This window comes from Mesoplodon mirus (assembly GCF_964341445.2).
Source record: "Mesoplodon mirus genome assembly, chromosome: 7".
Lineage (NCBI taxonomy): Eukaryota > Metazoa > Chordata > Mammalia > Artiodactyla > Ziphiidae > Mesoplodon > Mesoplodon mirus.
Window position 1 is genome coordinate 125,508,609 of NC_138983.1, and position 27,062 is coordinate 125,535,670.

Here is a 27,062-nt window from a genome sequence, read left to right on the forward strand (position 1 = left end):
CTGTAAGTGTGTCTTGAACCTACCTCCTTCTCTCCATTTCCATTCCTCCCACCTCAGTTCATACTCTTATTATCTCTGACCTCGACTGATGCTCTTGCTTACTACCCTCTGTTTCACTTCCCTCTAAGCCACCCATTCATAGCACAGTGAACGGGCCACCAATCACATCGTGCTGCCTCCTTGCTCAAAGACATTCGGTGGCTCCCTTCTGCTTACAGAACAGGCTAGCTCTCTTAGCGTTGTCACTTAAGGTCCTCATGACCCAGCTCCACCCAACCCTTCCAACTCACTGCTAGGCATTCTAGCATCGCTAGACTATGCACAGCTTGTGTTTATGTCCCTCTCTTATGCTACTTACTCTCTGTGCCATGCTTTTTCCCTTCCTTGCCACATTTGAAAGAGCTCTCATTTTCAAGGCCCAGTCAAATATTACTTCCTGTATGAAGCCTTAACTGACTCCCGCCACAAAATACCATGCCAGTGGCTTCCTCCTCTGTGCTTCCATGGCCCTTGGCTTATCCCTCTACAGCCCAATTACAACTCTGCCTCATGCTATACTTAGTTGTATTATGTGTTTATATCCTCCACTAGTTAGTAAATGGGAGGGATATCATTTTATTTATCTTAGTCTCCACACAGTGTTTTCATACATAGCAGGGACTCAAGAAAGGGTCACTAAATTAAACTTCAATAAAACTGCAATAAAATCACCGGGCCAATCCTCTTGTCACCTCCTGGCTACTGGAGCCTTTTCATACTGACTGGCAGCTGGCCAGCTACTAGAGCCTCTACCTCCCAGCCAGCCCTCCTAAGGTTGTAAAAAACTTAATGATCACAAGGGGCTTAGAGGTCAGAGCCATCATCAGAATCACTATAGCTACTTCAAGGAGAGAAATCCAATACTCTCGTTCATCAATGCAAAATAAATGTCTCTTCTGCCAAGTCTTCCTGAATCCCCTATAAGAAATGTCCTCCACCTACCATCTCTGCACTCCCTTCTTACTTTGTATTCCTCCTTTATTTTGGGTATTTACATATATAAATATCCTATTCTTCTAGCTCCTTAAAAATATACTGTCTCTCTAGTAGAGGTCTACCCCCTCTCCCTAGTTCCTTAAAAATACCTGTTTCATCTCTGACTCTCTCACATTACCTAGCATACTGTTTAATTTAAACACAGTAGGTACTTAACAAATGTTGACTATGAATGCAACTGCAATTAAAGCCCTACCAACTAACCTACAACTTTTGAAACCCAGTACTTTTAATTTATAAGTTAAAGTCTGCATGCACTGAAACCTGTTTTTCTTAAGAGACTGGGGATAGGTTGCTAAAAATCCCAGCAAATGAGACTCAGCAGAGCAGGTATCTTTGGGAATTATCTAGAAACAGGGCTCTTGATATATCTTCTAATTGGTTGGCAAAGACCTTCACCAGGTCCTTTCCCACGACTAGCCTTCTCTGAACAGCAAGGAAGACATGCTGATGGAGTCTGTAATAACTAATGGACTCTGACACTGGTGTGACCGGATAGCAAAGTCCAGAAGAGTCATGGAGTATTCTGCTTGTGTTTTGAATGAAGAATGCAACAGGGCAGGCAATGAATTAAAACCACTTGATTTTAAAACTTCCTAATAAGCAGCTTAAAGTATATAGGAAATCTGTCATTTTGAACAATGAATGCTCTATCTACAATTAGTAACCTTTCTATGCTTTTACTCGGTCGGGCAGGAGAAGGCACAGACTTAATGGCACGAACTTGTTTTTTAGTCTACCAAACAGGAAGTCTTTACAAAGGAAACAATATTAAAGGAAACCATCTTCAGCGATGGTTATAGGCTTAGATTGCTATTAGGTGCTTATATGAGAAATGAGTGTGCAGGAATGAATGACATGATCAGGGCCTGACATCTAGAGATGCCACATCGGGGGAAACACCTGCTTCCAGAGCATGTTACAGCCACACAGCTGCCTTCAACAGCTAGACCCAATGACCGACAGCAAGATTTCAGTAAGGTTCAGCAAGAAACTCCCCACCAGCAGCTCGCTCCTATTTACTATTACAGAAAGCAAAAACCCTTTATTTAGTCTTGTAAACCTGTCACGGGGTCTCCTCTAATCATTCCAAGCATTGCTCTTACTCCTAACCCTAAAGTATTGCACATTTAAGCAAAATTTATTTCGCCATGCTTGCTATGACACTTGTTGGAATGGACTTGTTCATCTTCTTTTGGCTCAGTAGCTGAGCCAAACGTCTTTCAGTCTTTACTAAAGCTTCTTATTCCTAATGTCTCTTTCGCGGTCTCCACGTTCCTCCATTATCTTCACTCATGTATTTAACATGTATTTCTGGAACCCTTCCAATCAGTAGAGCAATGTGTTGGTTCCTATGAAAGAACCAAAGGCAGAAAAGATATGTTCCTATGGAAGGACTCAAAAAGAAAGCAGAACTTAAGTTGAGTGGATTGGAGCTGGAGAAGCAGAGGGGGATATGGAAAGGGTTTTCTAAGTGGTGGCTGGGCAAAAGCAGAGTAAAGGCAGATCACTTGGAACTAGTGTGCTAAGTTGAAGCAACAATAAAGAAACTGCCCTGGGTATGATGTAGGGTTCACCAGAGGTATATGGCAAAAAATAACATTACACAGTAGCAACAGGCCAGACAAAATATAGCTTTAAATGATAGAACAAGGACCCTGGATTTCACCATGTGGACTTTTCTTTCTCTCCTTTTCTTCTATTTTCCCCAAATTTATGAATTTTATTAGATTTCAGATACAAAGAATTTGATTATGAATTAATTATAATCTTTGGTTCCTGGCACACTCTCACCATTGCTCCACATGTAGTCTGCTTTTATTTAGACTTTTTTTCTATAGCCTTATTATATAAAATTCACCCATTTAAAGAGTACTTGCAGTGGTTTTTAGTGTATTCATAGAGTTGTACACCATTACCTCAATCAATTTTAGAACATTTTCATCAACCTAAAAAGAAACCCTGTATCAATTAGCAGTCACTCTCCATTTCTCCCCCCTCAACTCTCCTACCAATGCCTCCACCCTAGACAATCACTAATCAACTTTCTGTCTCTATGGATTTGACTATTCTGGACATTTCATATAAAAGGAATCATACAATATGTGGTCTTTTGTGACTGGCTTCTTTCAATCAGCATAGTGTTTTCAAGGTTCATACACATTGTAGCATCTATCACTAGTTCATTCTTTTTTAATTGCTGAATAGTATTCCATGGTAAGGACACACCACATTTTATGTATCCATTCATCAGTTGATGGATATTTAGGTTGATTCTTTTTTTTTTTTTGGTACTATGAATAATGTTACTATGAACATTCACATAAGTTTTTTTGGAGATGTATGTTTTCATTTCTCTTGGGTATATACCTAGTAGTGGAACTGCTGGGTCAGTAAGAGACCCAGCAGAGGGTCTTACCAGCAGAGAATGTGTTTCAAGAACACCAGACCCTCAAGGAGAAGGAGCTCGAAACGGGACCCAAAGCCTCGCACGGCTACGGAGGGAAGTTTGGTGTGGAGGACAGAATGGACAAATCAGCTGTCGGCCATGAGTATCAGTCGAAGCTTTCCAAGCACTGCTCGCAGGTCGACTCTGTCCAGGGGTTTGGAGGCAAGTTTGATGTCCAGGTGGACAGAGTTGATCAGTCTGCTGTGGGCTTTGAGTACCAGGGGAAAACTGAGAAACACGCCTCGCAGAAAGACTACTCGAGCGGCTTCGGCGGCAAGTTCGGCGTGCAGTCTGACCGTGTGGACAAGAGCACCGTGGGCTTCGACTACCAGGGCAAGACGGAGAAGCATGAGTCGCAGAGAGCTTACTCCAAAGGTTTTGGTGGCAAATACGGCATCGACAAGGACAAGGTGGACAAGAGCGCGGTTGGCTTTGAGTATCAGGGCAGAACCGAGAAGCACGAGTCCCAGAAAGACTACGTGAAAGGCTTTGGAGGGAAGTTCGGTGTGCAGGCAGACAGACAGGACAAGTGTGCCCTTGGCTGGGATCACCAGGAGAAGCTGCATCTGCACGAATCCCAAAAAGACTACTCCAGAGGCTTCGGTGGGAAGTACGGGGTGCAGAAGGACCGGATGGATAAGAACGCTTCCACCTTTGAGGACGTTGCCACGGTGGCCTCCACTTACCAGAAGACTGTCCCTGTCGAAGCAGTGAGAAGCAAAACCAGTAACATCAGAGCTAACTTTGAAAACCTGGCGAGGGAGAAGGAGCACGAGGACAGGCGGAAGGCGGAGGCAGAGGCGGAGCGGGCGCAGAGGATGGCGAAGCAGCAGCGGGAACAGGAGGCGGTGCGCAGGCAGCCGGACGAGCAAGCCCAGGCCCAGAAGCCCACGCCCCCCGCGTCGCCCACGCCCCAGCTGGCCCAGGAGAGGCCGCCTTCGAGCCCCGTCTACGAGGCCGCGTCTCCGATCCAGGCGGAGCCGAGCTACACCGGTGAGCCTGAGCCGGTGTACAGCACGGAGGCCACCGAGTACCAGGCGGCCTATGCCCCGGAGGCCGTCTACGAAAGCACAGAGGCCCCGGGCCACTACCAAGCAGAGGAGGGCGCCTACGGGGACTATGAGAATGACCTGGGGATCACAGCCGTCGCCCTCTACGACTACCAGGCTGCGGGCCATGATGAGATCTCCTTCGACCCCGACGACATCATCACCAACATCGAGATGATTGACGATGGCTGGTGGTGCGGGCTGTGCAAGGGCAGGTACGGGCTCTTCCCCGCCAACTACGTGGAGCTGCGGCAGTAGGTAGCTGGCCACGCCCTCGCCGTAGCTGGCCACGCCCTCGCCGTCTGTGGCCACGCCTGCCTTCTGGTGTTTTCTTCAGGGTGCCGAGGGGAGTATGCATACTGCTTTTATATTTAATACTTTTGCTGATGCTTTTGAAAATGTTTACGCCACAGAACTTGCTAATATATTGTAATCATGCTCAAAAAAAAAAATGGTAAGTCCATGTTTGGTCTTCTCAGGAACTGCACAAACCGTTATCTGAAGTGGCTGCAACACTTTACATTCCCATCAACAATGTACAAGAGTTCCAATTTATCCACATCCTTCCCAACACTTTTTTTTAATTTTTGGCTGCATTGGGTCTTCGTTGCTGCAGGCGAGCTTTCTCTAGTTGTGGTGAGCGGGGGTTACTCTTCGTTGAGGTGTGCGGGCTTCTCACTGTGGTGGCTTCTCTTGTTGTGGAGCACAGGCTCTAGGCCTGCGGGCTTCAGTAGTTGTGGCGCGCGGACTTTAGAGCGTAGGCTCAGTAGCTGTGGCGCACGGGCTTGTGGGATCTTCCTGGACCAGGGCTCAAACCTGTGTGCCCTGTGTTGGCAGGCAGATTCTCAATCACTGTGCCACGAGGGAAGCCCCTTCCCAACACCTATTACTATCTTTTTATATTTTTTAAATTACAGCTATCCTGGGTGGGGGACTGGTTTTAATTTACATTTCCCTGATGGCTAATGATGTCGAGCATCATTTCATGTGCTAATTGGCCATTTGTGTATCTTCTTTGGACAAATGTCTGTTCAAATCTTTTGCCCAACGCGGGCCTCTCACTGCTGTGGCCTCTCCCGTTGTGGAGCACAGGCTCAGCGGCCATGGCTCACGGGCCCAGCTGCTCCGCAGCATGTGGGATCTTTCCGGACCGGGGCACGAACCCGTGTCCTCTGCATCGGCAGGCAGACTCTCAACCACTGCGCCACCAGGGAAGCCCCCTTTTGCCCATTTTTAAATTGGGTTAACTTTTTATTATTGAGTTGTAAGAGTTATTTATATTCCCTGAATACAAGTCTGTTGATATGATTTGCAAATATTTTCTCCCATTCCGTGGATGACACTTTCTTGATAGTGTCCTTTGATGCACAAAAGTTTTCAATTTTGATGAAGTCCAATTTATCTAGATTTTCTTTTGTAACTTATGCTCTCGGTGTCATATCTGAGAAATCACTGCCTAACCCAAAGTCACAAAGATTTACCCCTATGCTTTCTTCTAGAAGTAGTTACTTATTTTTCGTTATGCAGTGAGCACCCCTGAACCCACCACCCAAATAGAAAACTGCTATCTTAATAATTACATCTAATCATAAGCACTACCCATTCCATCCCCTGTCCTCTTCCAACCATTGATTTTCAACCCTGTGTGTACATCAGAATCACCAATGTATTTAAGTTAACGCACAAACCTTACTTCAGACCTACTGGATCTCCTGGAAATAATTTAGACATCTGAATGTAAACAGATAAAACAACTCTTTCCGAAGAGGTTTGAGAACCACTCTTACAGAGATGAGTCGTTAGAACTTCTGGTACGGGCAGATGCAGTAAAATTAACCTGAAAGTAAGACTAGATTAAGTGTGACGTGAAGTGGAAGGCCTGTGAGAAAGTAGAAATAGTGAAAATGAGAAAGACAACTCAAAAATTTTTTTCAAAAAAGACTGGACAGTACTTGAGGACAGATAATAATACATGGGATGAAAAGGAGCGAAAAGTAGAGAGTAGTTGATTTGGGAAGAAAAAAATTTTTTTTGGTCATGGATTGAGTTTAAGAAGGTGAGAAGAAATTCAAGTGAACATGTTCTGATGAAACGAGTTGTAGTAATGAACGGATACAAGTTTTTTGAAAGAATAAGTGGAGAAAAAAGGATGGCTGGGAATCAAGGCTTAGGAAACACCCATAGGTACTTCCTATGCTATAGGTGCAGAAATAGAAAGAAAAAGGAGCAAAAGGGAGAGAGAAATATATCATTATAATAAGAAAGCTGAGAGAGGAGAAAAACATTTCAGAGAAGGAAGAGGTGGTCTGCAGCATCCATATAATGTCATCCAAGTACTATGCAACTTTTATCTGAGGGAAAACTATATCACATGTAATTACTCAAGACTAGAAGTGGTATAATTTCCCCTCAGAATTTTTGTTAGTTAATCTGTCTTAATGCTAAGTCATAGGAATGAACTAAGAACATAACCTAGATTCATTCTGAATCATCCAGAATGTCACACTACGAATAAAATAAGGCCTTTCTTACTAAGTTGGATGACAACCAATAAATAATAATTCTGAACTATGAGTACATTTGTTCAGGGTACTTAGAAACGAGCAATGTGGCCACGCAGCTGAGTGGCAAGGACCCTGGAGAGCCAAGGATACGGGGCTGCCCTGAGTCGTCTCTCTCAGTGCCACAGTTTTCCCATTTGTGCAGCACTTTGAATTCTGTGGGATAAACAGCCATTTTTCAAGGGACACTCTGTCAAGTGCTGTGTTATAGTACCATGTATTTATTATCTCATTGAGATGAGCGTTATTTTTGTTTTACGTCTGGGAAAGTGAGGGTCATTAAGTAACATGTTCAAATTTAAAGTTAAAAAAACAAACAAACCCAAAACTTACTAAGAACAAGGCCCAGCCTATAATGCCAGCCTGGATGCCCTCAAAGCCCACATCCACACTGTGCTTTCAGCATCAGGTATATGTTTATATTGAGGTAAATGTACATCCCATAACTATTTTTATACAACTTCCAAATTCCTTAGTTATTATATTCTACTGTTTTTCATCTTCTTCTTGACTGCCAACCCTTTGTTCTGCTTATGTAATTCCCAAAGGCATACAGGGCTTGAGACATACTGCTTCTTTACAAGTTGCTTTAAAAACGGTGCACTGAAAAGAAGAGTAGGCACTGTATATCACTGAGAAAAGGATGAATTTCTCAGTAAATGGCATAGGTACATCTGATTTTCCATATGGGAAAAAATTAAATAGGACACCTTCCTCACATCATATCCGAAAATTAATTCCAGGTGGATCACGGACTTAATGTAAAAGGTAAAACTACAAAGTTTTTTATAAAACAATAAAGGAGACTATCTTTATAGCCTCAGGGGATGAAAGAATTTCTTAAACAAGAAACAAAAGGCACAAATCATAAAGGAAAAGATGGTATAGTTGGTCACATTAAAATTATACTAAAATGTCTAGGCCAGGAAGCACATGAGAAGCTGCTCAACATCACTAATTATTAGAGGAATGCAAATCAAAACTACAATGAGGTATCACCTCACACCAGTTAGAACAGGCATCATCAGAAAATCTACAAACAACAAATGCTGGAGAGGGTGTGGAGAAAAGGGAACCCTCTTGCACTGTTGGTGGGAATGTAAATTGATACAGCCACTATGGAGAACAGTATGGAGGTTCCTTAAAAAACTAAAAACAGAATTACCATATGACCCAGCAATCCCACTACTGGGCATATACCCAGAGAAAACCATAATTCAAAAAGACACATGCGGGCTTCCCTGGTGGCGCAGTGGTTGAGAGTCTGCCTGCCAATGCAGGGAACATGGGTTCGAGCCCTGGTCTGGGAAGATCCCACATGCCGCGGAGTGGCTGGGCCCGTGAGCCACAACTACTGAGCCTGCGCGTCTGGAGCCTGTGCTCCGCAACAGGAGAGGCCACGATAGTGAGAGGCCCGCGCACTGCAATGAAGAGTGGCCCCCGCTTGCCATGACTGGAGAAAGCCCTCGCACAGAAATGAAGACCCAACGCAGCCAAAAATAAATAAATAAAATACTGAATACATAACTACTTAAAAAAAAAATCCTAGCTTTAAAAAAAAAAAAAAAGACACATGCACCCCAATGTTCATAGCAGCAATATTTACAACAGCCAGGTCATGGAATCAACCTAAATGTCCATCGACAGACGAATGGATAAAGAAGATGTGGCACATATATACAATGGAATATTACTCAGCCATAAAAAGGAACGAAATTGGGTCATTTTTAGAGATGTGGATGGACCTAGAGACTGTCATACAGAGTGAAGTAAGTCAGAAGGAGAAAAACAAGTATTGTATATTAACGCATATATGTAGAATCTAGAAAAATGGTACAGATGAACCCGTTTGCAAGGCAGAAATAGAGATACAGACATAGAGAACAAACGTACAGACACCAAGGCGGGAAAGTGGGGCGGGGGGTGGGAAGAATTGGGATATTGGGACTGACATATATACACTAATGTGTATAAAACAGATAACTAATAAGAACCTGCTGTATAAAAATAAATAATAGAAATAAAAAAATAAAGTCTGTCTTGCTCATAACAAAATTATACTAAAATGTCTATTCATTGAAAGATATTTTAAAGAGAGTGAAATGAGAAATCACAAAATGAGAAAAGCTATTTGTAACCCATAAAAAAAAAGACTCGGGCTTCCCTGGTGGCGCAGTGGTTGAGAGTCCGCCTGCCGATTCAGGGGACACAGGTTCATGCCCCGGTCCGGGAAGATCCCACATGCCGCGGAGCGACTGGGCCCGTGAGCCATGGCCACTGAGCCTGCGCATCCGGAGCCTGTACTCCCCAACGGGAGAGGCCACAACAGTGAGAGGCCTGCATACCGCAAAATAAATAAATAAATAAATAAAACAAAAGACTCATATCCTTATTATTGAAACAAAAACTCTTATAAACCAGTAAGACAGACAACCCAGTAGAAAAATGGGCAAAAGACTTACTTAAGCAGACACTTCACAAAAAAGGCCAAAGACATGAAAAGGAGTTCAATCTCATTATTAAAGACAAAATTAAAAACTAAAACCACAATGAGATAACCATTACACACTCACCAAACTGACAAAAATTATAATGTGTAATAATACCCAGCACTACACACTACTATACAGAAAGTGGATAGCTAATAGGGACCTACAGTATAGCACAGGGAACTCTACTCAATGCTCTGTAATGGCCAATATGGGAAAAGAATCTGAAGGGGAGTGGGTATGTGTATATGTATAGTTGAGTCACTTTGCTGTACAGCAGAAACTAACACAGCATTGTAAATCAGCTATACTCCAATAACAAAATTTAAAGAGAATACACAGCACTGGTGAAGACATGCAGGAATGGGAACCCTCACAAAAACTGACACACCAGTTTAGCATCACCCAGTAAAATCTGAAAACAGACATACAGTACAACCTAGCAACTTTACTCCTGGGTTTATACTCTTACATGTTTAAGAGTATACTCTTACATGTTTAAGAATGCACATTAATGTTTAAGAATGCAATGTTCATTGCAATTGTTAGTAAGAGCTCCAAACTAAAAGCAATCCAAATATCCATCAATGGATAAAATGGAAAAAAAAACTTGTGGTATACTTCTGTCATAGAATACTAGACAGAAATAACTGCGTCACAACTACTGAAGCCCGCACGCCTAGAGCCCCTGCTCTGCAACTAGAGAAGCCACCGCAATAAGAAGCCTGCACACTGCAACAAAGAGTAGCCCTGCTCACTGCAACTAGAGAGAGCCCACGCACAGCAACGAAGACCCAGTGCAGACAAAAATAAATAAATTTTAAAAAATGGTCCATATCAAAAAATTAATAATAAAAAATAAAAAGGGATAAAGGTATGAGAACTCAGAGCTGCCCTTAGAGAACAGCTAAGAGGGTAGGAACTGGGAGTTATTTGCTGAAACAGGAATCCCAGTGAAGTTTTTGTTGAAAACAGCAATAATCCTATTTGAAGAAGAGCAAACTATGAAGATGTGATATATAATGATAGAGTTTAGAGTTGTAGTTAAAAACAATTTAAAAGTAGTAAATATTTTAATGATATATAATTGCTGTCATAATATAACAGCAATTAGGTATAAATGATAAGCAGTTCACTTCATTAAAAATATTAGTATCAGTGTTATACTAATAAAATAACTACTTCTCAGTAACTCATATTAAGAGACAAAGATGGCATACATTATGTTATGGTCTGAATGTGCCCCCAAAATTCACATGTTGAAATCCTAACCCCCAAGGTGATGGTATTAGAAGGTGGGAGCTTTGGGAATCGATTAGGTCATGAGGGTGGAACCCTCACGAGTGGGATTAGTGCCTTATAAAGGAGGCTCCAGAGAGACCTCTAGCCCCTGCCATCATGTGAGGACACACTGAGTAGGCACTAGCTATGAACCAGGAAGAGGGCCCTCACCAGAAGGCAGTCATGCTGGTGCCTTGAGCTTAGACCTCCCAGCCTGGAACTGTGAGCAATAAACTTCTGTTGTTTATAAGCCACCTAGTCTGTGGTATTTTATTATTGCAGCCCGAATGGACTAAGACGCCTTACTCATAGTTTAAAAATCAATTTTTGTCTATACTGTCACTGTCTCCCCTAACTGAACAAGAGCTGCTATCAAAGGACAACACTAAAGAGACTTAGATTTTCCTTCTTTTCCTTCCATATGTCTAACTTAAGATAAACAGGCTTGATATACTAGCAAATCAAAAAACATGGACGGCCAGAAGCGAGGGGAGAGAAAAAACTCAAAAAAATTGGATAGTAAAAAACAGAACAAAACAAAAGAAAAAAACAAAAAAAACCCATGTAGGTAACTGAGAGTTAACCTAATCTTGGCAAATCTTTCTGATAAATAATCTTAACTCTCCCCTAACTAGAAGATATTTTTTTTTCTGTTTATAACATTTTAATTATTCAAATCCCAGAGGTAAGAAGCCAGTGGATGGACAGAGCCTAAACATGTCTTTATCACCTCAGGCACTGTATTCAGCCACTATTTTCTTTTAGCTTTCCCGAACTACCATCCTAAGGAATATTAAAGTGCTGCATGGCCCCAGCTCATGTCAGCCCAGGATGGTTCTAACCAGGGGGCACAAGTAAAATAAACTACGGCATCACAAGCTCACACAGCGGCATCACAAGGCGAAGGATGGAGAACGCTGGTGCAGTACAAAGGGAAACGCAGAAGCAGGGCAACGTCCACAAGAATAAAAAACGAGAACAAGAACAACAAAAATAACACAGAAACTTAAGGCAAAGAAGAGAACAGATTCAGTGCATGTTCAAAATGATAAGTGTATAAACTCTGTAGTTTTGAAGTGTACTGATAATGTCAAAGAAGGGAAAGGGGGGAGTAAACACCACAGCCTTATCAAGAATTTCTGTGCTCTTACAACAATATGGGAGAGATTAAGTAAATTATGTTATATCTATTTGATATGCAATCATTAAAAATGATTACATGGAGCAGCATAGGGAAAATATTTGACATACCATAAAGGATAAAAACTACATGTAAAATTGTACACACAGTGACTCTATTTATAAAAAACATGCATAGAAAAAAAAGAAATGCGTTCAAAATGATAATGATAAGTTTTGGAGGTGAGATTCCAGTTTGAGTACTTAAAAATCTTTTGTTGTTGTTTAAATTTCCTATAGTATGCTTATATTATTGCTTTTTAGTCTGTATTAAAAATTTTTGTTTTAAAAATAAAGACTTGAATAATAAGAACTAAAACACTGAGCAGTTAGTTTCAGAAAATTCTCAGGTACAAAGATGCCATAAAGATCCTTTATATCCCTTCCTCTTTATTTATTAGCAACAGGAAAAAAATTATGACCTACAGAATCTATATTAAAATGATGAATATTCTAGGTTTCCCTGGTGGCGCAGTGGTTGAGAGTCTGCCTGCCGATGCAGGGGACACGGGTTCGTGCCCCAGTCCGGGAAGATCCCACATACTGTGGAGCGGCTGGGCCCGTGAGCCATGGCTGCTGAGCCTGCGCATCCAGAGCCTGTGCTCCGCAACGGGAGAGGCCACAACAGTGAGAGGCCCGCGTACCGCAAAAAAAAAAAAAAAGAAAAAAAGAAACCAGAAGCAAAATGATGAATATTCTAAAGAGTTACAGAAGGAAAGGGAGAAACAAGAGAAGAAACTGGTTGAAGTGAATACTCACACCCACACAACAGAAGCCATATGGGTGGAGTTGTTCTCTTCATGTGGCCTATGGTCATTTATTTCTCCACTCTTAAGTGGCTCCTAACATAATTTAAGTCTCTTTTCCAACCCCCAACACCCTGGTTGGTTAGCATTTGTCTGCAGGCTAGAATGGTATCTTACATCCCCTTAATACAGAGCAGCAGACTTTAATTGGAACCATATGTTTGTCTTCTAGGGATGGTTTAAATACCAGAGCTTTACTATCCATTTTGAGACTTGAAATCCTTTGTTCTAGGCAAGACCAGGAGCCTGGGGTTATACGCGGCAGTGATACTGCAGCCCTAAAAGTTAAGTATATCAACAACTGGGTATGTCTATGCGGTAAGGGGAAAGAGGGAACGGGTGGCACGAATTTAAAAATTAGGACAACTGCGGGGGGCTTCCCTGGTGGCGCAGTGGTTGAGAGTCCGCCTGCCGATGCAGGGGACGCGGGTTCGTGCCCCGGTCCGGGAAGATCCCACATGCTGCGGAGCGGCTGGGCCCGTGAGCCATGGCCGCTGAGCCTGCACGTCCGGGGCCTGTGCTCCGTAACGGGAGAGGCCACAGCAGTGAGCGGCCCACATACCGCAAAAAAAAAAAAAAAAAAAAAAAAAAAAAAAAATTAGGACAACTGCAACAGGAAATTTTCTTACTTGGTCCACCACCTCAGAGTAATACCCTTGACTTCTTTTTTGGCTGACCAAGGAGCAACCCGAAGCAGATATAACAGATGAGGCGCAGCCTGCAGCCAGTTCCAAATGTTCACAGTGTCTGTGAAGGTAATACAGTAGTACAGCTACAAGTGGCAGCCAACCCCTCCAGGAGTAACTTGTGCTTCATTTCACTTCCTCGCTGTGATAAGTAAGCAGCTTGGAAGTACGGGGCAGAGGAAAAACGTGAAGTGGGAAAATAATTATTTATCCTAAATAAACCACCTCACCAGAAAATACTGAGACAAGATCCTTCCTGTTTTAAAATCTGAAAGCTTCTGAGGACTCATAACCCCAATGCTGCACTTGCAATTAAAGACAAAGATCAAGAATAGAAATAATTTAGGGCCCTGATTAACTTCTCAGCGGACTAATAAGTACGGGGTGTGGGCCACAAGCTGTCAGGTATTCTAGCTAGAAATGACTTGACGAGTCAAAGATCAAGACCTGTAAAAGAACACTTTATAAACAGGATTTAGACCGTTATATGGACTGTTAAGATAGAACATGACATGGAAGAGGAACTAACCTTCCTTTTCCTACACAATATTACTAGCCTAGAAATCATGTGACCCAAGAGCTTTATTTGGATTTGAACACAAGAGTCAACTGTGTGAATCTCAAAATATTGGTAGTGACAAAGGATGAGTTTCCAAGTTCCCAGGAGTCTCAATATTAGTTTGCTCTTAAAAATGGGTCCGGGAAGTCCTGAAGTGTTTAGCAATCCCTTCAACCTCTGGCTGAACTTCCTAACTAGGAGCTAATAGAGAAGTAATGCCAAAAACTACTGACTCACAGCCTGAGCATTTATACTCAAGAGAAATTCCTTCATGGGAGAAAAAAAAAAAAATCAAGTAATCAGCTTATTTGGGAAGGGGGGCATTTGGTTTAGTTTAAGAAACCAGGGGAGGTCAGAACTGGAGGAGGGGAGAGATAATATTCAGGAGGTTCAAAGAATATATGTACCTTCTTGGTCACGTGTTAGGTATTAGAGGACCATTCTGTTGCAGCTCCTACTATCGCACCATATATGGGGCTCTTCCACAGCTATCACTTTTTTTTTTTTTTTTGCTGTACGCGGGCCTCTCACTGTTGTGGCCTCTCCCGTCGCGGAGCACAGGCTCCGGACGCACAGGCTCAGCGGCCATGGCTCACGGGCCCAGCCGCTCCGCGGCATATGGGATCCTCCCAGACCGGGGCACGAACCCATATCCCCTGCATCGGCAGGCGGACTCTCAACCACTGCGCCACCAGGGAGGCCCCACAGCTATCACTTAATCTTAGTAATCTCCTGACCCTCCACAACTTCTGAGCATCGTGTATCATACAGCATGATGACTACCTCCGTGGAAAATGAAAGTTTAAAAACAAAAATGCTGGAGCAGCATTACATTGCTATTTTCAATGAATGACATGTATTTGCCCCCAAAGTTTTAAAAATATCTTAACAGTTAGGATCACTTAACTCAGCTATTTTTAAATGAGGTAATAAATGAATTCCCTCCACTCTATCATAGATAGCACTACCCCAACCCTTTTCATGAAAGGCAAAAACCCCTCGCCAACATGGGATCTTTTCATAAAACTCAGTACTGAGTAGATGTATAAAGGAAAAGGTTATAATAAGACCTTTTCTATAAGACCTACAAACAATATTCACTGGAATTCTTGAAAACATTAATGCATACTATTGCAATTATGATTCTAAAGTGATTCATATCACTTACAAAAATAATAGTCCAATCATTCAATCAGGTAAGTTTCTAATCCTGATAGGTGAGCACACTATACAAATTTTTAGTGTGCCTTTTATAGACCATAATGAATCAAGGTCCCCTTAACTTCTCAACAGAAACTAAAGATACCAAATGGAAATACAGTATATAGGTATAACAATAATATTTTCCAAATTAAAAATTAAGGCATATGGTCTGATAAGCAGAAGGCTACTTTTGGAGAAAAGAAGGTATGATCACATATAAGATTCTCAGTTGTCAACTAGAAACTAAGCAGGCAAGAAAATACCATCTTAGGTTAAAGCTAACAGAATAGAATAAACATAACTCAAATGAGAGGAAACATCTGAACAGTAACCCACCTAAAAGGTAAGGTGTAAATATGCTAATAGGAGTAGGATACGCCCCAAGTTTTTGAGGGACCATTAATGCATCAAGGGGCAAACAACATAATCACACATCTAATTATATAATTATATGCATAAATTGAGTTTTAAGCAAAAGTTTAGGGGCAATTGGTATATAATAGAGGAGAAGGGCTTTCCTGAAAAAGAGTTTATCAAGAGCTCAGAGAATCCCTCAATCTGATTAAAAAGATAAAGGTCATATTTGGACTAGAATGTAAAGAAAACTAACCTATTTAATTGTACAAGTACCCGGTATTTTCCAACTTTTTTGACTCTCAAACTTCTTTCAAAGGAATATATTATCCTAAAAACCTTGCAAGAAAGAAATTTTAAAAATAACTTTGTCATTTTTGTGTGATTTATGATAAAGAAGTAATTTAAGTAAAATATTTTATATTAGTACATTATTAAAATTGACTTAAAAGTTCACTATAAATAATATTTATACTTATCAACAAAATGAAAAGGCAACCTACTGAACAGGAGAAAATATTTGCAAATCATATACCTGATGAGGGGTTAATATCCAAAATACATAAAAAACTCATACAACTCAGTAGCAAAAAAAAATTCAATTTTTTAAATGGACAGAAGATCTGAATAGACATTTTTCCAAAGAAGACATACAGATGGCCAACAGGTACATGAAAAGATGTTCAATATCACTAAACACCAGGGAAATGCAAATCAAAACACCTGTTAGAATGGCTATTACCAAAAAGACAAGAAATAACAAGTATTGGTGAGGGTGTGGAGAAAAGGGAACCCTTGTGCACTGTTGGTGGGAATGTTCACTGGTGCAGCCACTATGAAAAACAGTATAGAAGTTCCTCAAAAAATTAAAAATAGAACTACCATATGATCCAGCAATTCTACTTCTAGGTATTGATCCAAAGAAAATGAAAGCACTGGGAATTCCCTGGCAGTTCAGTGGTTAGGACTCCTTGCTCTCAGTGCTGAGATCCCAAGTTTGATCCCTGGTTGGGGAAATAAAATCCCATAAGCCGCGTGACGTGGCCAAAAAAAAAAAAAAGAAAGAAAAGAAAATAAAATGAAAGCACTAATTCAAAAAGACATCTGCATGCTCATGTTCATCGCAGCATTATTTACAATAGCCAAGATACGGAAACAACCTCAGTGTCCATCGACAGGTGAATGGATTTTAAAATGTAGTATATGTATACAGTGGAATATTATTCAGTCATAAAAAATGAAATAAAATCTTATCATTTAAAAAATATTAAATAGTTATATTCACTTTATTTCTTGTTTTTTCTTTATCCATTATGGTTTATTACAGGATATCAAATATACTTCTCTGTCTATACAGTAGAAGCTTGTTGTTTATATCCATTTTATATATAATAGTTTGCATCTACTAATCCCAAACTCCCAATCCATCCCTCCCCCCTGCCCCTTGGCAACCACAAGTCTGTTCTCTATGTCTGTGAGTCTGTTTCTGTTTCATAGATAAGTTCATTTGCATCATATTTTAGATTTCACGTATAAGGGACATTATATGGTATTTGTCTTCCTCTTCCTGACTTACTTCACTTAGCATGATAATCTCTAGGTCCATCCATGTTGCTGCAAATGGCATTATTTTACTTTTTTTAATGGCTGAGCAGTATTCCAGTACACATATATATGTACCACATCTTCCCTATCCATTCAGCTGTCGATGGACATTTAGGTTGCTTCCACGTCTAGGCTGTTGTAAATAGTGCTGCTATGAACACTGGGGTGCATGTATCTTTTCTTTTCTTTTTTTTTTTAAACATCTTTATTGGAGTATGATTGCTTTACAATGGTGTGTTAGTTTCTGCTGTATAACAAAGTGAATCCGCTATACGTATACATATATCCCTATATCTCCTCCCTCTTGCGTCTCCCTCCCACCCTCCCTATCGCACTCCTCTAGGTGGACACAAAGCACCCAGCTGATCTCCCTGTGCTATGCGGCTGCTTCCCACTAGCTATCTATTTTACATTTGGTAGCGTATATATGTCCATGCCACTCTCTCACTTTGTCCCAGCTTACCCTTCCCCCTGCCCATGTCCTCAAGTCCATCCTCTATGTCTGCACCTTTATTCCTGTCCTGTGGGGTGCATGTATCTTTTCGAATTACAGTTTTGTCCAGATGTAAGCTCAGGAGTGAGATTGCTGGATCATATGGTAACTCTATTTTTAGTTTTTTGAGGAACCTCCATACTGTTTTCCATAGTGGCTGCACCAATTTACATTCCCACCAACAGTGCAGGAGGGTTCTTCCCCTTTCTCCACACGCTCTCCAGCACTGGTTATCTGCAGACTTTTTAATGATGGCCATTCTGACTGGTGTGAGGTGGTACCTCATTGCAGTTTTGATTTGCGTTTCTCTAATAATTAGCAATGTTGAACATTTTTTCATGTGTCATGTGTGTCAACTATGTGTACCTGAAATGCCTTTTTAATGAAGGTACATTAATTTTTCATTTGTAAAAGCTCCAGTCTTAGGAATAGGATTCAGAAGAGAGAATTTTCCAAACTCCATTTTCCCAAGGGTCAATATATGTTAAAGTTCCTTAGCCCCTGCTAGTTGAGGGTCCTATACCATTTCAGGGTGAGAGCACAAGGGTGAGGTGTTATGATTCCTAGGCTCTACTAAGACCCGAATTTGGGAAAGTCACATGGCCTCTGTGGGTCTCAATTTACTACCCATCAATCAGGGAGGTGTACTGAAAGATTACCTAAACAAAGGGTGTTAGGATCATGACAAAAAATTTGGGATTCACACGATGAATATTCGTAACTACTTTTTGTGACCTGTCAGGGACATTCTCAATCACCAGACTATGGAAGGGGTCTCAGAAATCCAAGGTTTCCAACCTTCGTTTTGAGATACAGATATGACTGTATCTTAGCATATTCATACTGGCGGCGAAAGGTCAATAGACTTACCAAATGTTTTAGTTTCTCACTTTTAAAAAATGAAGTAGTCTAGATCTCACTGCATTAAAGGTCAAAAATTTCCACAGTACCTCAAATCCATGCACTGTGGAAATTCTTTCCAAAATATTGGCTTTGCTGTAGCTGAACTTCATATCTTTGCTGTCTACTGATTGCCAACTAAAACAATAACACCGGAGTGGAAACCATCTCATGGAGACCATTCTGGGAGTGACATTTAAAGAAAAAAGTTTCCAACTTCCTTAGGTTAAAAAAAAAAAAGTTTCCACAATTTTCAAAACATTCTCATAACGTCTGAGTATTTCAAATAACTTTGCTTCAGGGAGTAAGCCAGCTACATTTAGGCAATCTTTTATAAACACAGGAATTTCTCTAGTTAATTTTTTTTTTTTTTTTTTTTCTGTATGCGGGCCTCTCACTGTTGTGGCCTCTCCCGTTGCAGAGCACAGGCTCCGGATGCGCAGGCCCAGCAGCCATGGCTCACAGGCCCAGCTGCTCCGCGGCATGTGGGATCTTCCCGGACCGGGGAACGAACCCGTGTCCCCTGCATCGGCAGGCAGACTCTCAACCACTGCGCCACCAGGGAAGCCCTCTCTAGTTAATTTTTAAGGACAAGAATTAAAATTCCTTTTAAATAGCAGTGCATCAACCATTAAAAATAAGGCAACACCAGTTTGATAGCTTAATATAATCCATCAATAAGAAAATCTGATTTCTCTATTTCTGAACCTGTCTCTGACTGGAAGTTCCCTCTTCCTGGCCCAGAGATGTGACCGGGTACCCAGTCCCGGAAGTTCCTCCTCGGCTCATGTCTCCTGTATTTGGTGCCCTTTTCTTCCTTCCCACATCCACTGCCCCCACCTGTATGCAGGATTCTACCATTTCACAGCCTTTTAACTGATCTTCCTATTGCTTTCCTGTCCCCTCTCCCTACTCCCACCCTTTCTTCCTTATCCACCCTGAATCTGATTTATTAAGCCTGGTATTCAAACAATTTCACAATTTAATATAAATACCTCCCCTTCCTGCCTTCTCAGGCATGACTCCCCTCCTCGATCCTTCCCTCTCACCAAGCTTTTCTGCAGATAGGCTGTGTGCATTCTACTGCTGCTCGTGCTTCTCCAACTCAGCTTCCCACTGGAACCAAAATAAAGCCCCAAATCCTCACCATGTGCACAGGGCCCCACGTGAACTGGCCCTTGCCAGCTCTCTCATCCCATCTTTCCACTCCCGGCCTTATTTATTATCCTCAGCCATGCTAAACTTTCTCTTACCCCCTAAATATGTTGAATTCACCTGTCGCAGGCCTTTGCCTTGCTCTTCCTTCTGTTTGGAAGGCTCTGACTATCCTGGTTATCCTCTCACAAGTCATTCTATCAGACTACTCGATATTACCATTTTCACAGCCCTTATGAGAGCTTGTTTATGTGTTTCCTATCTTTCCCCATCAGAATGTTAGTTCCAAGGGACTATTTTATCTGCTGCTGTATTCCCAGTGTCTGCACACAGCAGGTGCTTTACTAACATTTGCTTACTGACTAATCCTACTGGCATTCTCTCCTTGACACCCATCCTTAAAGAATTCTATTCATCCTTTAAGACTCACCTCAAGTGCTATATTCTCAAAAGGGTGCTTCTGGGCTTCCCTGGTGGCACAGTGGTTGAGAGTCCGCCTGCCGATGCAGGGGACACGGGTTCGTGCCCCGGTCCGGGAAGATCCCACATGCCGTGGAGCGGCTGGGCCCGTGAGCCATGGCCTCTGAGCCTGCACGTCCTGAGCCTGTGCTCCACAACGGGAGAGGCCACAACAGTGAGAGGCCCGCGTACCGCAAAAAAATAAATAAATAAATAAAGGGTGCTTCTGTCCTCATCACCACTGTCTAAAGTTCAGATCAACAAAGTTATTGAGCACCTACTATAGAACAGGTACAATAAATGGGATATGCTTACAGTCCCTGTGGCATTTGTCATCTAATGAAATTCTGCAAACTAAAGTGGTTTCTCCATCCTCTGAACTCCTGCAGTAACTGGACTATATAATTAATGTGATAATGAATCACGATGTGCTCTGTAACATCTCGCCTACTGTATCAAACTGCAATTTGGTAGCTGTTGGCCATGCTGTCACCCAGGGATAAAATCGATGTGCTGAGAGAGCCATGTTGTGCCTCCTCCATCCCGAATCTCCTCCTTTGTGGATCCTCACACATCTGAGACACCAAGTGAAAGGTTAGAGACCAAGAATCCTATTCTTTTCCCAGCGTTGAACTCTCTATATGAAAGCGATTTGCATGAGTGCTCTTTATAAGAAATTCAACCTTTTAGCAAGTTAAAGGTGCTTTGGAAACTCTAGTGTTTTCTAAACAAGACATATTTGCATGCCAAATATGTTGAAATTAAATGATACACGTGAAAATGCTTTGCAAAGTACTTTTTATATATGTAAAGCACAATTTTGGTGTTATTTAACTTTTCAAAGCTCTAAGCATTTGCTGCCCAAATAGACTGTAAATTCTTGGGGGTGGGAGTCATGTTCTTAGCCTTCTTTTTTCTGTTCCATGATACCGGAGCAAAAAGCCTATGTTAAGAACAGTGAAGATCATAGATAGCCACTACAAATTCTTCATTCCAGACTTGGCAACTCTGCCTTTCAGAAATAAAATTCTTTATTCTGAAAACAATCAATGCTTATGCTGGATTACTAATGATAGAAACATCTTTCAAATAATTCTTCAGATGATAGTTTTGTGACCAGCATTAAGAAGAAAGCATTAAAACCAGAAAAAAAAAAAGTATTCACCTGGGCTTCATTCTCTCTAGAACTAGCACTAGAACAAAAATTCATAGGTAAGAATTTAATCACAAAAACTCTTAAACAATGGAATGATGTTGAATCTTTTAATATCTGTAACTGAAACTTATCTCTCGTGTCCTGGGAACACGTATTCACTTGAGGAGGGCTAACATGGGCTTTTATAATAGCTAGATTTTTATAGTAGTACCAAGTATTACATGTAAATTGTCACATTACTTCATACAAAAAGTAAACATAAATTCCTGTAAACACAAACATCCCCAGAACAACTTATTCATCTACTTTTGAACAGGATGCATAATCTTTTCATCAAAACCACTAGGTAAATATTGGATAAGGAAAACATGAATTCCTTAAATTTCCTGATCTGAATTTTTATTAATTCCAAGTTAATTTGCTACTATAACATATTTGATGATTTTTAAAATGAGGTGCTTAAGACTAACAATATTTTAAATAAAATAAAAAACCCCTCTTTTCTCTCTCATGTGTTTCTTTCATATACAGTAGTTCTTCCTTACTGAGATTTATAATAATCCATCAAAAAGACTACTGAAAAGATCAGGGATCTGAAAGTTACTTTTAGCTTTCAGAATAAAAAGTTGATTTCATTACTTATCTGAACTTATCCCATCAGAACCATCCAACCTACCTCTCTAAAATTAGTCATGCTGTAGTCAGCTTCAACTAGAAGTGTTCCTCCCACTGGTCCATTAAGTTCAAAGAAGGCCTGGCTGATGAGAACGGGTATTCTATCCAATTTATGTGTAGGAAGGGAAGTTCAGGCAATGACTGAGAAACTGAGTAATGATAGCATGTAGGAAAGAATGCAAACAAAGACAATGTCAGATACTGTAGCAGAGCACAAAACTAGGGGTGCTCATTTATTCTTTGCTTTGCTCTGAAAACAAATAATAAAAATGCAGACTTTAGGTTAATGAAATAAAAATCTTGACAAAGTATATGTATTAATACACAGAGAGTCCAAGGCTGGCTGTCAGCACCCCTAGGAGTCTGTAATTACACACCAACAGGTAGAGACTCATATTGTGACTGCATGGGTTTGTTTTCAACTATTAACAAAGAAAAGTATTTAAAAATCTCCTTACCCAAATATTTGTCAGTAGAGTGTCTAAATTCAATTATCCCCAACGCCTGCTTTTTAAACTTGGCTTCTCAATGCAAAAACTAAAAAGCCATACAAATTTCCCTTAACTAAATCAAAATGATTCTAAATTCAAAATCAAGAACCAAGGAAGCATAAAAATTTTTTCTTAGTCTTTGGTCAGTGAAGGTAGAATAAGACTGTAGCAGAAAAAGAGGGCCTTCTTTTTTTTTTTTTTTTTCGGTACGTGGGCCTCTCACTGCTGTGGCCTTTCCCGTTGCGGAGCACAGGCTCCGGACGCACAGGCTCAGTGGCCATGGCTCACGGGCCCAGCTGCTCCGCGGCATGTGGGATCTTCCCAGACCGGGGCACGAACCCGTGTCCCCTGCATCGGCAGGCGGACTCTCAACCACTGCGCCACCAGGGAAGCCCTGAGGGCCGTCTTTTAACTCACTACCCTAATCAAAAATCCAAAGAACCCTATAGTAACATTTGTGGTAGGTTGAATAACAGCCCTTCAAAGATATCCTTGTCCTAATCCATGGAACTTGTAGATGTGTTATCTTCTTTTGCAGATGTGGTTAGATTAAGGACCTTGAGCTGGAGAGACCATCATGGTTCATCCAGGAGGGCCCAATGTAATCACAAGGGTCCTTACAAGAGGGAAGTAAGAGGATCAGATTAGGAGTGGGAGATGTGACAATGGAAACGGGAGGTGGAAGTGTGATGTAAGGCCTGGAGCCAAGGAATGCAGGAGGCCTCCATGAGCTGAAAAAGGCAAGGAGATGAATCCTCCAAAGCCTCCAGATGGGACCAGTTCCACCAATACCTTGGTTTCAGCCCCACAGGATTCACTTCAGATTTCTGACCTCCAGAACTATAATATAAACTTGTATTGTTTCAAGCCACTAAGTGTGTGGTAATTTGTTACAGCAACAATAGATAATTAACACATTTTATTATACTTTTAAGGACTGTGAAGCTTAGTAGGTGTTATTACCATTAATTTAATTGAAACTACAATGAATAATTACAAAAGAGGGTTTGAAATTGTCAGGCCTTTCCACCCTACCCACCCTTGTGAGAACTGTCAGCATCTAGAGAGCTTTAGAGAATATAAACCAGACGTAAGGGCAAAGGAAAAACATGATTTCATGTAAGATAAAGAAAGGATCTAATCCCTGTCTACTATGTATTGAGCAAATACAGAACTCAAAGAGCTTACAACTATAAAAGTTCTAATCAGCCCAACTTAGATAAACAAAAGGCTAGGTGACATTCCAAGGATGTAAAAGTAGAGCCTGGAAAGTGAGCAGAGTTATGTACACAAAAGAAACTGTCAGAAGAATCAACAACCTACAAGGGTACACATAGGTACTTTGACCTATAATATAATATAAATTTGAACTCTCAATTCCCACCCAGTTAAGGAGGGAAATCTTCAGAATTGCTTCTTACCTAGGCTTTTCAAGACAGTTATATTCTAGCTAAAGTTCTGTTTCCTATATGAGATTCCAGTCCTTTTTTATCTGGAAGACGAGGGACATACAATGCAATACCAAAAATTGTCAGAAAAACAAAAATGGTTTATTTTCATATTTATTGTTTCTATATAAACTGCAGTCACTTTCTTCTATCAATAGGTGGTGAGCTTGCATTGGTTAGGCAAATGCTGACAGTTTACTAAAACTGAAGTATGAGTAGAGTGAGGCAGTGAAAAGTGCTTTTTTAGGCACTGTCAGATGAGCAGATGAATGAAATTTGAGGATAAAAAGAGATGGACTGCCTTTAAACCACTGTAAGATCTATTCTTCTTAAATGATCATAAAACCACAGTCTTAAGAATGAGCATGCTCTATATCAGCAGTGACACAAATCAACCTTCTCAAGTGAAGGTGAGAAGGCACACAATTTTATGTGGTTTTTTTTGTTTTTTTTTTCTGTATGCGGGCCTCTCACTGTTGTGGCCTCTCCCGCTGTGGAGCACAGGCTCCAGACACGCAGGCTCATTGGCCATGGCTCACGGGCCCAGCCGCTCCGTGGCATGTGGGATCTTCCCGGACCAGGGCTCGAACCCGTGTCCCCTGCATCGGCAGGCAGACTCTCAACCACTGCGCCACCAGGGAAGCCCTTTATCAGTTTTTTTTTACTACTTTATTCTATATTTTATTCCTTATTTAAAAATTACTTTTTCTTCTTTCTTCCCAACCTAGTTGCATCCCAAACTACATGAAAAAATAGCATCAATGTATTTTGGAAGCTTATTAATTTTCAAGCCACACACACACAAAAATCCTTTTCATAATACTTCTTTCTGAATAGATGAAACAGATAATCCCTTGCTTTAAGAACCTTGAAGGAAAAGCTGCCTCACTCCTATTTCACATCCTCAGCATACTTCTCACCTGCTATTTTGATATTCAGATTGGCATCCAGTAGCAAATTTTCAGCTTTTAGATCACGATGAACAATATTCCGACAGTGACAAAAATAGACAGCTGCGACAATCTGTTTGAACTTCCGACGGGCCTCCTTTTCTGCCATTCTGCCATGGGCCACCAGGTGGTCTGCAGTGAAGAAGAATACCGTCAGTTCTTGTTTGGGGACAGTGGTATAATTTCAAAAGGTAGACAGAAGGAGTGACACAAGCGGGCCCAGCAAATGAATGAGTCAAAGAAGTAAAACAAACAAATAGAAAACAATACACTTACAGTCCTGATTTGTATCTATAAAAATTCATTAGTAATGAGCACCCAAACTTCATTAAGTATAAATCCCATTACACATACATATGCATAAGAATACACTCGCCCTACCATAAGGAAGGAAGAGCTGTGAGGGATGCACGTAATGGTTTTCTTCAAGGATCCTAACACTCAACACCTTCCTGTGCATATCTCCGTTGCAGAAGATTACATATACACAGCAAACATGCACATGAAGATAAGTATCAGCAATATTTCCTGTGCTAAAGGGTGAGTCAAAAAGCAGAGTCACAATAATCAATCATTTTAGGAAAGAATAGACAGAAATTAGTCATTGCTGAGAGGGGAAAACCTGCTTTATATAGGATTCTGTTTAGGCTAATATCTCTTCTGCTTTCTCAAAGGTTTACAATTTGACATAAAAGTGTACTTATTTGGTGACTATTCTCTGGAATGCACAGTAATATGCCTGCATCTTTACATTTGCATTACATTGTGCTTACCAAATATTTTAAAAACTATGTTATTAATTTTTACAGATAACATCAATAGAAAACCAAGTGAAGTTTCTACCACTTTAAATGAAATAATTTCATTGGCTATGTCACTAACTAAGGTATAACAAAAGAATTTACATGTGATAAACTTTGTAATTCTATAAATCAGGCTATCCTCTATATTTAAAAAGGAATTGATTGACATATAATCAATGTCATAAGTTCTATAACATTTTTCTAATAGTGGAAGTAGGTTTATATTGAACCAATGATATACATATCCTTAACCCAGTTCTTCATCTGACAACATATACGGATCACGACACCTGATGGGATTAGAAATGTCAGTGACACAGTTTGCTCTGTTTGAAATCTGTAATAGCTCATCAGCATTATCCTTAAATCAACTGATCCAGCTGGAAAAAAGACACATTTGCCATGATAAGCATCCTGAGATAGTGGGAAAGTGGAAAATTAGACAATATAAGTGTATTATTTTTTGTTTTTTAATAGTAGTCTCAGTAATACTACCCAATTGTTTTAGCACCATCTCCATCCCCCATGGGACCAGTCAGGTATATCTTTCCTTCATCACAAAGAAGAACTTTGAGATAAAACATATGCACCAGTAATGACTGACAAGATTAAGAGCTTAGGACAAGAAATGGAGGGGGGGTGGTTTGAAGAAGGGGGCAAAATGACAATCCATACACATATCAGATTTTCAAATAATTCAAACTACATTCTGACCACAACGGACATTAAACTTTGGAGACCAAATACTATAGTAATTTTAAGAACAATGTTATAAGTAGTTTATTTAAATTATTAAGAAAGACCCCTCAAAGGAGCTGTTATAATTGTTAGCGTTATCAATGACCCACACATAAGATCTTTGAAGTATTTCCCTCAGAAACAATCATTATTATGGCCAAGATCACCAATTTGGTAGAAAGAAAGAGAAAATAAGAAATCTTTAGCTTAGATGTTAAAAGGACTAGGATACAGCTTTCTACAGGAGTTTAGAGGTGGTGATAAGTGAGCCCACACTCTGGTATGTTTAGGCTTCTGGTGAGATCTGTCAAATGAATTTCAAACAACACAAGGTCCCCAACTAGGGACAGGGAGTGAATACAAGCTGTTGAAGAACTGGACGTCCATCAGATGTGGACACCATGCTCCACTTGAAGAGGCCATTCTCTCCAACAGTACCTGCTCCTTTGACCCATTATTTCTCTTCACCCAAGGCCTAATTATTCTAAAAACGTGCTTTAGCTGCTAAACCTTGTCTAATTAAAGAGCTTTGAAGAGA

At 40.7% G+C, this 27,062-nt stretch overlaps 2 protein-coding genes across 8 annotated transcripts in view; one reads left to right on the forward strand and one right to left on the reverse strand.

Annotated features, from left to right (window-relative positions):
- SIK3 (SIK family kinase 3) overlaps positions 1 to 27,062 on the reverse strand; it is a 253,728-nt gene that overhangs the window by 53,291 nt on the left and 173,375 nt on the right. For all 7 annotated transcript variants that reach the window (XM_082629685.1, XM_082629686.1, XM_082629683.1 and 4 more), the window contains exon 4: positions 24,954 to 25,115. In XM_082629685.1, the coding sequence (XP_082485811.1) occupies positions 24,954 to 25,115 (162 nt within the window). The remainder of the gene's footprint in view (positions 1 to 24,953; positions 25,116 to 27,062) is intronic.
- Positions 3,456 to 4,986, forward strand: LOC309807422 (src substrate cortactin-like). The gene has a single exon (XM_082626970.1). It carries the CDS (start codon positions 3,562 to 3,564, stop codon positions 4,789 to 4,791), a length of 1,230 nt encoding a protein of 409 aa, XP_082483096.1. The 5' UTR covers positions 3,456 to 3,561; the 3' UTR covers positions 4,792 to 4,986.

What these genes read in the sequence shown, in the direction of transcription:
- LOC309807422 (XM_082626970.1), top strand. Translation starts at nt 3,562, where the DNA reads ATGGACAAATCAGCTGTCGGCCATGAGTATCAGTCGAAGCTTTCCAAG.